Raw genomic sequence first — 12,631 nt, 5'->3', positions numbered from 1 at the left:
AATATTGTGATCTAACGTTGATATCATGAATATTCCAAAGACATACGTTTGAATATTATTCGCGGCTTTTTAGGCACTTTTTCCGAATGTGCCGCCAAAAAGCAGTAATGAAACCTGTTTTTTTCAACGCCTAAAAAAAGACGTGCGAATAATATCTCGGCATCATCCTCACCAATAGAATCGCACATTTCAAAGACAGAATCTCCAAAGCGACTTATTCCTCCCACACCCACTCCCTCGATATGTGCCAGAATACAATCAAATGATTGCTGCAATTTCCTACGTTATTTGCCTGTTACATAGCCCAGGAGCAGGATTTTGATTTTAATGTCGCTTATCTAGGTCAATGGTTAACTGACTGTTGCCTAACGAAAATACTGCCTTTGTTGGTGGACTTTGCGTCAGTTGTACCGGAGTAATTTGCGACGCCCAAAACGTCCCAGGCCAAGCGCTCAGCCTGGAAGCGAGAGTTGTGCTTAGGGATCGTCTTCTCCCTCAAATTTTTGCTACTGTGAATGATAGAGTATACTCACCTCTAGGCAGAAAAGCACGTATCCGACCGCCTTATGAAGTAGGCACAAAAGGTGGATCGTAGCACGTCTTGACAGGGTCGACGGGCTGTGTTTCAAGCGCGTGACGACGCATAACCTGGGCGACGCAAGCGTCCAATAATGAAGTTCTCAGGAGATTTCTGGCTCTGCGTCACGAAAGATCTGGCAATCTGGCGTGCTTTTTCATCCTGCTGAAGGCATCAGAAAGGGTTGTGCACTAGGGTGCACCAGGGCAACGGGGGAGCACGGTACGAATGATGTAGGTGCACTGTCCACTCTAAGCAAGCTTCTATGCGGAGAAGCCAGTCGTGCTCTGTGTGGTTATGACATAGACGTATGTTACAAAGCGGAGCATGCGTCACTGTTTGAGCTTTCAGATTCGATTACACGACCTGTAAATCACTAAACTCGCGGTTGAAATGCTCAATCATATTTTCTTAAGGTGGTAGGCCGTTGCAGAGCGGTGAAGAGTGTGGCATTTCTTATAGAATGCTTCTATAGTGTCCGAGAGGAAGACACAGGCCGAGTCGCTCAGATGTTTTTAGGTGATTTCGTGTCGATTCTACCTATGGTTTCGAAGCCACTAGAAAAGATTTTACTGAGGCGTTTAGGACGTTTCTCTAATCAACATTCCCTCATAGATGATTCCCAGTTTGGTTTCCGACCACGCCTATCAACTGAATCTGCTCTGCTGACACAAAAAGAACTCATTTTACAAAATATAGAAGAAAAACTATTAACTTTAGGCATATTTATGGACTTCAGCAAAGCCTTTGACTGCATTAGTCATCATATCCTAAAAGACAAATTGCAAAAGTATAGAGTAAGGGGAAATGGTTTGAAGCTGATGGCATCATTTCTTGATAAACGCCAGCAGTGTGTTACCATTAACGGCTTGTGTTCCTCCTTTGAATATATTAACTGTGGTGTACCTCAGGGAAGTAAATTTGGTCCGTTTTTCTTCTTTTTATATATTAATGACCTGGCACAGATTACAGATATGTCAAAATTTGTAATTTATGCCGACGATACTAGTCTGTTTCTTTCGCCATTATCGGCAAGTGAATTACTTGTGAAAGTGAGAGAAGCCAACAGCCACAGAAAGCAAGGGGCACAGGGGAGTTTTAAATTAATTTATTTATTTTGTGCTGTTGTTCGATTTAGAATGTTACTGAAAATGTTATCGTTTAAAGCTAATTGATTAGAAAAGCAGAAGAAAAAACAACCACATGCCGCCGGTGGGATCCGAACCAACAACCTCCGAATTACGCGTCCGGTGCTCTACCGCTGAGCTACGGCGACGGCTGTCAATTCTTCTGCTTTCGGGGGTATTTATGTTTACAAATAACCTAACCTTGAGAGTGTTCATCAGCGCCACCAATGTTCTTAAGCGGCGGGCGTAGCACGTGCTGTGGTTGTTTTTTCTTCTGCTTTCTAATCAATTAGCTTTAAACGATAACATTTTCAGTAATATTCTAAATCGAACAACAGCACAAAATAAATAAATTAATTAAAAAATCCCCTGTACCCCTTGGTTTCTGTGGTTGGCTTCTGTCATATGTATAACGAGCCCCTCATTCCCCTGCCCTTGTTTGCTTAATTGCTTAGCGAGGGCCTCGGTTCTCGCAGCCTTGACGCTATAGGAAGCATAAGAGGGTTCTCAGACAACTTCCACCCTCGCCATTCGATGACGTTCTACGTCACATCAGCGGTAGCTCAGAACGTGCTACGCCCGCCGCTTAAGAACGTAGGTGGCGCTGATGAACACTGTCAAGGTTAGGTTATTTGTAAAAATAAATACCCCCGAAAGCAGAAGATTTGACAGCCGTCGCCGTAGCTCAGCGGTAGAGCATCGGGCGCGTAATTCGGAGGTCGTGGGTTCGTATCCCACCGGCGGCATGTGGTTGTTTTTTCTTCTGCTTTTCTAATCAATTAGCTTTAAACGATAACATTTTCAGTAATATTCTAAATCGAACAACAGCACAAAATATATAAAAAAGTAAAAAATCCCCTGTGCCCCTTGGTTTCTGTGGCTGTTGGCTTCTTTCATATATATAACGAGCTCCTCATTCCCCTTGCCTTGTTTGCTTAATTGCTTAGCGAGGGCCTCGGTTCTGGCTGCCTTGACGCCGTAGGAAGCATAAGAGGGTTCTCAGACGGCTTCCACCCTCGCCGTTCGATGACGTTCTACGTCACATCAGCGGTAACTCAGGACGTGCTACGCCCGCCGCTTAAGAACGTACGTGGCGCTGATGAACACTCTCAAGGTTAGGTTATTTGTAAACATAAATACCCCCGAAAGCAGAAGATTTGACAGCCGTCGCCGTAGCTCAGCGGTAGAGCACCGGACGCGTAATTCGGAGGTCGTGGGTTCGGATCCCACCGGCGGCATGTGGTTGTTTTTTCTTCTGCTTATCTAATCAATTAGCTTTAAACAATAACATTTTCAGTAATATTCTAAATCGAACAATAGCACAAAATAAATAAATTAATTAAAAAATCCCCTGTGCCTCTTCGTTTCTGTGGCTGTTGACTTCTTTCATATATATAACGAGCTCCTCATTCCCCTTGCCTTGTTTGCTTAATTGCTTAGCGAGGGCCTCGGTTCTGGCTGCCTTGACGCCGTAGGAAGCATAAGAGGGTTCTCAGACGGCTTCCACCCTCGCCGTTCGATGACGTTCTACGTCACATCAGCGGTAACTCAGGACGTGCTACGCCCGCCGCTTAAGAACGTACGTGGCGCTGATGAACACTCTCAAGGTTAGGTTATTTATAAACATAAATACCCCCGAAAGCAGAAGATTTGACAGCCGTCGCCGTAGCTCAGCGGTAGAGCACCGGACGCGTAATTCGGAGGTCGTGGGTTCGGATCCCACCGGCGGCATGTGGTTGTTTTTTCTTCTGCTTATCTAATCAATTAGCTTTAAACAATAACATTTTCAGTAATATTCTAAATCGAACAATAGCACAAAGTAAATAAATTAATTAAAAAATCCCCTGTGCCTCTTCGTTTCTGTGGCTGTTGGCTTCTCTCATATTTATAACGAGCCCCTCATTCCCCTTCCCTTGTTTGCTTAATTACTAGTGAAAGGAAATTCTGTTCTAGAAAAAGTACTGCATTGGTCCAATACGAACTCCTTAAAAATGAACAACACAAAATCTAACGCAATAACCTTCCGTCCAGTAAACCGCACAGTATCTGCACTTACGTCACTTACTCTGTGCACCAATAGCATTGAAGTCGTCACCAAACACAAAAATCTAGGAGTCATCTTTGACGAACATCTTAAATGGTCTGACCATATTCAATATCTTACAAGTAACTTATCAAAATCTGTATGTGTCATCTGTCGATGTCGCGATATACTACCTGTAGTAATTAAGAAACTGATATACCATGCATTATTTCACTCTCAAATTAACTACTGCCACTTAATCTGGGGGACCGCAGCCTGTACATATATTAACCACATCCTCATCGTGCAGAAAAAGCCCATCCGTATTATTTCCTCCGCCAATTACGTGACACATACACCACCGTTATTTATCCTACACAATATTTTACCAGTAAGCAAAATGTTAGAGTACAACGTCCTGCTTATGAAATCCACGACCTCCCAATGCAGCAAATTCCTCCTAAAATTTGCTTGATTACAAAAAATAGACCCATCTAGATATACACGTCAAAGAATAAAATGGTCGGTACCTCAGACTCGCACAAACTATGGGAGGCAAATGATGCAATTCCTAGTTCCTAACACACTTAATTCAAATGAATGGTGGTGTGGGAATGGCGGCTGTAAAAGAAATGTTTTTATGAGCAATTTTCTTAGTCATATGGAGGAGGACAGTTTTTTCTCTTAACTATTAGTTGTGTATATGCATGTACATCCTCACTGTGTCTCCTTGCAAACAGAAAATTTTATCTTCCCTATTTCATTATCTCATAGTGAACATCTTATGTTGTACTGAAGTCTGTCGCTTAGAACTATTTCGTAACGTTGTGTTCTACATGTCTGATTATGATTCCATTTATTCTTCTTCCTGCCTGTCATATTGTGTCATGTTCAATTAGATTTAATTGGTAAAGAAAAACCCTTACATGTTTCGTCTCTTTTGCGTTCGAAATTTAAGTGCTTATCGAATGTGACCCTGTACTTTATTATGTATGAATTTATGTATGCTCCCTGCTGCCTTGTAATGGGCCCCGGGCCTAGTCAAGATACTCTGAAGTAGCTTTTTGCCCAGGGGCCTTTTTCTCTTTTAGAGAAAAAGAATATGTGTATGTATATAATGTAAGTTCATAGTTTTCCAGCGCAGTGGCACACGGCCCAAATAAGGGAAAAAGAAAGACGAGAAGAAGGACGAACACAGCGCTGAATGACAACTGTTTATTTAGCGACGCACACACAGCATAGAAACCCTCAAACCAGCGCAGGTGCCCACAGTGCAAGGAAAAAAGAAATGCATCACACATTTATCATAAAAACCGTAGAAGAAACGTCTTTCCTGCCTAATACAGTAGAACTGAAGTGACGCTAAAGCATTGTGAACCAGCTTTTTTCACATGATACGCAAGTTTCACGTGTAGTTTCAAATATGCTTCTGCTAAGGAACTTCACGCTTGAAAAGCTCAGTGTACAGCTCTTGCACGTACTCTAGTGCCCGACAAGTCATGCATCATCACCATCCTTCTGATCTCTTCAGATTCTTCTATTATTCATATGTTTAGATTCTTCACATATGCTGTGGCATGCGCCCTGACTTAGTCAGGGAAGAAATACAATATACTGCATTTTCCACAATGGTATTGACCTTTTTTTTTTCAATGACCTCCTCTTTATGGCTGGTGGCCGCTTGCGATGACTCATCTCATTTGACACGTGAGTACCCCAAGATCAACACGGCATCAAAAATACCAGCGGACCGATCGGTTGACGACGGCGCGACAGAGAACCGACCCGCCAGATGCGCACGTGCGCACTGAGTTGGGCTTAGCGGTGCGCATGTGGCCGGCGAGGGCGCGGCGGCGCACCGGCTGACCTGCCACTCGGCGAGCGAGAACCGCTGCGCCGTTGCTGTCAGGATGTATATACACGTGGAAAAATCTGGATGAGCCAGCTGAAGAATGTTCTCGCATTATCTTGCAACCTTGTTACCGTGTCATGTAGAAGATGTATTTTTTTTAATTTACCTTCGTCAATTTGTTTTGCAGTAAGAAGACCGATTGCAACATATTTGACCTAAAGAGACCCCTTTACTCAAGAGTTTTTGAAAGCTGTTGGTATACTTGATATACCGGATATTTAGTTCAGAATAACTCACCCAGGTTTTCTGTAATTGGGCACGCAACTCTTTGTGTATGTCTCAAGGAGGCTGCTTGGTCATAAGGGGGGGGGGGGGGGGGGACTTTTATTGTCAACAATTTTTTCCTGAGTGAACTCATGAAGTCACAGAATGTATAGATTTTATTCTTTCGGTATTTCATGTAGAGTCAGCCACAAAGTGCAAACAACCATTGGTCACATTGCAAAAAAATGCAATGCTTTATAACTGTAACAAAAATGCAACACCAGCATCAGCACTTGTATGTTTTAATCGTGGACCAACACCAGCCTTTTCGACAATCAAAAACTACACCCCCCCCCCTCACACCCACACACATACAAACAATTTTTTTCACAATTGACTCAGATTTAGAACGCACAGCACACCTTGGAGGACAAATGAAACATTGATATGCACGTAAGATATATCTCCCTTCATGCTTCTTTACCATTTCCAGGACTAATGTTTTATTCACGAATCTCATCCATGTCGCAGATGTCCTCGCCGTACATTGGTACCGCGACGCCGCATACTGATGCGAAATGATCGATGCATTCCTTCGGCACGTCGTCCACAGCTTGTTTTGATACAAACAGCACACATTCTGAAAATGAAGTTAACGTCAGGAAAAGGTCGACCATGGTTACGCAGATCTGGAGCAGGCTCTAATCGTCTGTTGCTACGAACAGTTGCGCAGGATCGGTGAAGGGTAATTGAGTTTATTTTCCGAGACACTAACTCAGCGTTCACATGGAATAAAAGGCGCTCCTAGTGCCTTCAATGCACCCTACAGACGGTTCATGAATCAGCTCAATTAAAAATGTTCGATAAAAAGACCTTAACACTAAAGAGGATGCATGCAATAATAAGCCTAAAACCGGGGAAAATATGTGGAGAGTTATGTGGTCAATAAAGATACACAATCACTCTAACAACAGTTTCGTTTTAGCTTCCACAACTAAGGAAAGGATGAGGACAGGTTGTCGGAATAAGTTTTTTTTTAAATGAGCCACATCTATGTCAAGAAAACTAGAGAAAAATGTAAAAGAGATATAGGCTAATACAGCGAAATCTGGAGATTTAGCCATATATTTTTATGTATGTAAAATGAGAATGGAAATGTAAAGATGTATTTTTGTAGTAACTGATATTTGCTGAATACGCTTGACACTTAAATGTACTATGTTGCAAAGTAGTTGGTCCAGTTTTGTTGTCAATATCCTGTTTTAGGCGACCTGCATGCCCTCCAAGAAGAATGAAGAAGGTGAGCACAAACTTCTGCCTTGAATATTTTCCAATATACCCCAGAAAAAACGCTAGTGAGAGGAACATACGCGTAGAACTAAATAGTTCGGGCGCCTATTATTGATTTCTTGCAACCAGGGCTAGATTTTTACTGTGGACCTCCCTTCATCGCAGCATCAACAGAAGTCCCTAAGCAAGTTAGTCCTGTTATTTACTTTCCTATTCATGACAATAATAAATTATTCCAGCAAATGTTACACTTTCCATGTTGCACGAGCATTCTCCATGAGGAGGATATGCAGAGGTTGCAGCTCCAAAGAAATATCTTCGTTTGCGTACTTCCTGTACTAATCTCTGTGGCCCATCCGAAAGTCCTCTCCTTTCATAAACCAGCCGCTGCTTTCTTAAGCGTTGGTTTTGAGAGTGTCGGTAATATATGAGTCCTCATCCTCAGGGAACCAAACCAGAATATCCGAACGTTTTGCAGACACCTGTCTTTTGGCGCAAAGCGCGCAAAAAACGAGCTTGGCGAAGACATGGGAAGACACATGCAAGGATTGTATTGTCTCTCGCCTTCGCCCTAGTCGTTTTCTGGATGATTTTTGTCAAGAATGGATTATCAACAAGCTTAAACGCACCCCTTACTGATCCCTATCTCACTTGGCTTGTGTATGTGCGTTCATAAAACGCACGCAAAAAAGAACATGCAGACAAAGAGATGCCCCGACACGGCCCTCCTCCCCTCCCTTTGCCTACGAAAATATTAAAAATCTGTTAGCGAGTGGCTCGAACTCTAAGGTCTGTCAACGTGAAAAGTCTCAAAGTGGTCACAGGAAAAGTGGACAATCAGCTGCTAGTAGATTTTGGTGCTGGGGAGTAGTAGTTCCATAGTGGTAGTAGGAGTTGTTTATTCAAGAATAATAATAAAAAAAGAAGGAAGAGAGTTTTGTTAGACCTGGGATGTGCCTTCACTAGGGGAAGCACCTGACCTGGGACAGCGGAAATAGAGGGATAGTAGGCAGACTAAAGAAATGAAAGAGGTGAGGGGCGTCCAGTAAGAATAGGGTTGACAGAGGTACTATATACAAGTATTGTGATTAGATGACATATGTACAGGATCAGATGCAGGCACCGAAAGACTGCGCAACAGTGTCAAAGTCTCGGCTTTAGATATTTTCTCTCTGCAGCGTTTGTGTTTGGTTTTCAGTTCCTTGGACGTCTTAGATCATCTATTCCTTCGTACGCGTTTACTTCTAGCGAAAAAAAATAGGGGGTGGGGGACACCTAGACTTTGCCTTAAAGGCATGATGGAACAGCGTTAACGGTTCGCTTCAGCGTCCCGGGGTCCTCTGTGCGCACCAGTTCGGTGACATGGACACCGTCGGACAAGGCACAGAAAGCTTAAACTTAACCGCGTCGAACGAATTTGCCTCAGCGGCGGAGGTGTAACGTGTCTGACTCGGGATCCGTGGGCTGCGCGTTCGAATTGTACATTAACCTAATCTTGTTTTCAATGCATTAATTTCGTGTGTTGTTCTTACGCGTCATAGTGACAGCTTAGCCATTTTGCGATCGTACATTAACAATATATGTGATGTTTTATTCGATTTTCAAATCAGCCACTGCACATGTTACATCCTCGCATTTTCAACCAACCTGCATTTTCCCGCATGACGTCCAGTCCTATGCTGAAGGGAAGCCTAAACGGTAACGCGTTAGATACCAATATAGTTCACTCAGAAACCAGTATTCGTGCGTAAAAGGGAATCCGGAATGAACAATTTGTTTACGCACATGGCGTCATAGTAAGCCTCTCATTAGCTCGCTGCAGTTGATACAGATTGAGTCGGCCTGACCTTGTATATGGCTATTCTCTACAGGAAGGACTGTTAAAGGCCTGTTCGCTGGGATAGCGTTCTCGTAGTAGCAGTAGTAGCCGGCGTAGCGCCAGGGTGGCAAGCACGAGAAAGAAATAGGAGGAGAGTGCGATGAGAGTACGGGTATGCACAGCTGGATGGGGGTCGCCACGTTAAACACCCGCAGTGTGGTTACCACGGAAGAAGCCGAAGTAGGTTTAGGTAAAAAGTTCAGGGTAGGGGAAGAGAGGAGGAGCGCGCAATGGCAGTGCAGATTGGCAGGATGCTAATCGGGGTTAAAAACATGGTTCACTTTGCAGTTTTAGCGTATGACGTCTTACAGCAGTCGATGTCTTGTGGACACCGTCTGGTGCGACTAACTCTTTGGCTGTAATGGCCGTTTGAGGGTCTTCGGAATGCACAGCCTTGGGGCGCAAATGTCGTCGGTGCGAATCCCACACATATTTTGCGCTTGCCCTAATTTAGTAAGTTTATCCACAAGAACCTGCCAAGTCATTTGACAGTACTTGAAACATTCTCGGTCAAGCGTGTGGCCCCCAAAGTTTTTGCAAATCATGCTCCCTGGAGGGTCCCACTTCGATAGCTGCTATACTGTCCCGTACATAAGGGATCGAAACCATAGGTATAAATTAATGCGCTGCCCGCTCACTCTTGCTATGAGACAGAGTGTGGTCACGTGGTCGCTGTTTTGGTTAATTGGACGTAAAGTGTATAGAGACGCGTCTCTGACAAGTGTAAGTAGCAAAAACTGTCGCTCTCAGCAATCTCGACCAGAGAATCAGACAAAACAAGAATGGCGTCCGGTCAATGCCAAGAACTGCGAACGCACCGAACACAGAATTGGCTTCGGAGAACGAGCGTGTTGGCCGTGGAGCGCAATCCGTTCAAGAGGCTTCACGTGGAGTCATAGCAAATATGGCTCTGAGAGGCGAAGGTGAACAGTACTCCGGAGACACTGCTCATCTGCATACGTTATTGGACTTCGCCACGAGTTAACAAAGGGAAAGCGAATGCCGCTCCCTGCTGCTGCTGGCTTGCCAATCAGTCCCCCCTTCAAGAAGGAACCAAGTTGTTCTTGAAACGTGGGTTGAAATTAAATGATTTGTTGCGATCAGTCTTTCCGAATTTTTTTATGAACGTAAATTCAGAATGAACAATTCCTCATAAACGTGCATTACCCATAAATTTAAAGGTATAGCTTCCTTCCTCTAATGCTGAGCTTAAGTGATCGCTGCACGTTTTTTTAGGCTTTTTCTCCAGAGCTAATTTACGTCCCTAATGTTTGGCCTTAATACAGCCGAATACCTCGAATAGATATTTATAATGATGCTACTGCATAGGTATTGTTCAAAAATTGAAATATGTGTTACGTGGTTGACGATGCTTTTTTTGTACACCTATGTTGTTTTCGAGATATAGTTGAGAAAAGTTGTTGCGATTTACGCATTCTTTTTACGACTTATGAGCGGTGATGAGTTAGCTTGATTCTTTTTGAAAAAAACTGAAGGATGACCTGTGCATGCGCAAGCATATATCTACTAACCTTATAAGCTTAGAAGAGAGCAGACAAACCTGGAACAGGTATCCACAGCAAAGAAGCCGTGGCTGTTATGGAGACACACGATAAGAGTCATTTATAAAGTAATCTGCGGCTGTAAGCATTAGCTCTTCCGCTCTTCATGGCTCAGTGTTTGCTATATCACTGGCAGAAGTGAAGTTTTTAGCATTTCAAGTGCATTTTAGAGAAGCGTTAATCCCCTCGTAATATTCTTGACGTAAAAGATGGGTCGCACGAAATATCTGAAGCGACCTGCAAAACAAAAATGCGCTGCTTACCATCTTGGTAGTAAACGCCTTGAGCGATGACACAGTTCTTCTGGTTGGTGTAAGGAAACGCTATAACTTGGGTGTAGCTCGGATCTGCAAGCAGAATATAAAAACCGAGGAACGCTAAATTCATAGCGGGCAGGATGACATACGTGCATATTTCCTTACTCCTCTATAAATAAATGCCAAATTCAACTAGTCAATCCAGAACGGATTTTCTCGCTCTAAGGGGGCCAATCCCTGTTCAGTGGTTGGTCTGGATTGCATTCGCGAGTACCAATGATCGTTCAGGGACGTTTAAACAAAGTATAAATAAAAAAAATTCCTCGGAGCGGGACATGAACGCATAAACAGAAACCGCTCTGATTCCACCGCTTGCCTAGGTGCGGTCGCCTTGTCTTCAAGGCGTCTTCACAGCGAGGCTTCTGACGAGCACGTGTCAGATGCCACGCGTCCTTTATATGCCCATTTCTGTGAGCAGTGGACAGTCAGCTGCCCACTCCAGCTTTCAACGTAGCAGAAGCTCCCCGAGTGAGCTTTACTTACAGCCATTCATGGAATCTGGCGGAAGGGAATTCTTTTCTATACCGACCGCTATGGCTCGTACAGCATGGGTCGACACATGGCTATAATTCCTTTTGAGGGCATTGGAGCTTTCCTACTGCAGTTCGCTTTTGTCTAGAGCTCAAAGTGCAGACAGTGAAAAATCTGGTAGGCGAAGCCGATGCCCGATTCCAACAGGTTTCTTTGCCAAGCACAAATACCACCTTGTTAACTCTCATAAAAGCGAGGTTTCAAGTTAACGCGATGATAATTCATTGCCAGAGGTTGTTTCAGAAGTGTTGTCCACACTTTGTTGCGTCTATTAAGTGGATCGTAATAATGGGGCACAACTGTCGCTTCAAGAGAAGTTGAATGGTATGAATCTCGTGAATAGGTCCAAAATTTGGTGGCCTTCCGCTTCAAAAGGAATGAGTGCTCATCGACAAGAAGATCCGTATGCAGCACCGCAAATTTTTAGATTGAGGAGATTAAAGCCACCGGGACAATTTAATCGTTTCTTTTATAAAACCGCACGGCGACTACGAAAAAGGAAAGTTAGTGAGAGATAATATTTTTGTCGACATATTCTAGAAACATCTTTGCGTCAGGTATTACACTAGGCCACAGTTATCATCTTGCCGAATTATTACCAAGGAGTGCGTGTAATGCTGCTCTTCCGATATTTCAAGGGAAAAAGAAGTATTTGCCAGCAAAGGGAAATTTAAAGGCTTCAATATTTAGCGCTTTGGTTGATAGCCACAGAAAACTTTATTCAAAACGGCGTCGCCCGGCATTCACCTACAGCAGGAAACGACAGCGGACATAAGCATGAATATTTATAAAGTGGCAGGTAATGGATAGCCCCACACTCTCCAGGAATGCTACACAGAATGAACATATTGGACTTTCCTGTTGTTCGTCGTAGGCTTCAGATAACGTTTTTATTTCCTTCTATTCCGCTTCTTGTCAGCTCAATAATTTAAGTTAAATGGCTGAAAGCGTCGTTAAAAAAGGCCGTTTGACGGCCAGAGTTGACTATCTTCCGTCTTCTGTTTCTCACTCGATGCGAGTCCACATATGCATGCTGATTTCTTGTCTTTTAGACCTGAGTTTTGGCTTTTGTATTGTTGTGTGCTAACTTGCATTTTTGTTGTCTATAAATCCACTCCTGTAACAGTCCCAAGAAGGGACTAACAGTATGTTCAAATAAAAAATGAAATAATAAAAAAGCAGGCGCATTAGAAATCATGCTTTTGACCC

At 43.4% G+C, this 12,631-nt stretch overlaps 1 protein-coding gene across 1 annotated transcript in view; it reads right to left on the bottom strand.

Moving 5' to 3' along the window:
- Nucleotides 1-6,306: 6,306 nt before the first annotated feature.
- The window catches only part of LOC149325526 (uncharacterized), a 46,599-nt gene continuing 40,274 nt past the window's right edge, over nt 6,307-12,631 (bottom strand). Inside the window, exons 4-5 of the mRNA XM_089562940.1 lie at nt 10,838-10,921; nt 6,307-6,483 (exon numbers count right to left, since the gene is read on the bottom strand). Of these exons, the coding sequence (XP_089419066.1) occupies nt 6,347-6,483; nt 10,838-10,921 (221 nt within the window). The 3' untranslated portion in view covers nt 6,307-6,346. The remainder of the gene's footprint in view (nt 6,484-10,837; nt 10,922-12,631) is intronic.

The sequence above is a fragment of the Amblyomma mixtum genome, chromosome 10 (assembly GCF_055824585.1).
Source record: "Amblyomma mixtum isolate Tamu chromosome 10, ASM5582458v1, whole genome shotgun sequence".
NCBI lineage: Eukaryota > Metazoa > Arthropoda > Arachnida > Ixodida > Ixodidae > Amblyomma > Amblyomma mixtum.
The sequence above is the reverse complement of the archived record's forward strand: the minus strand, read 5'-3'. Positions and strand labels throughout refer to the sequence as shown.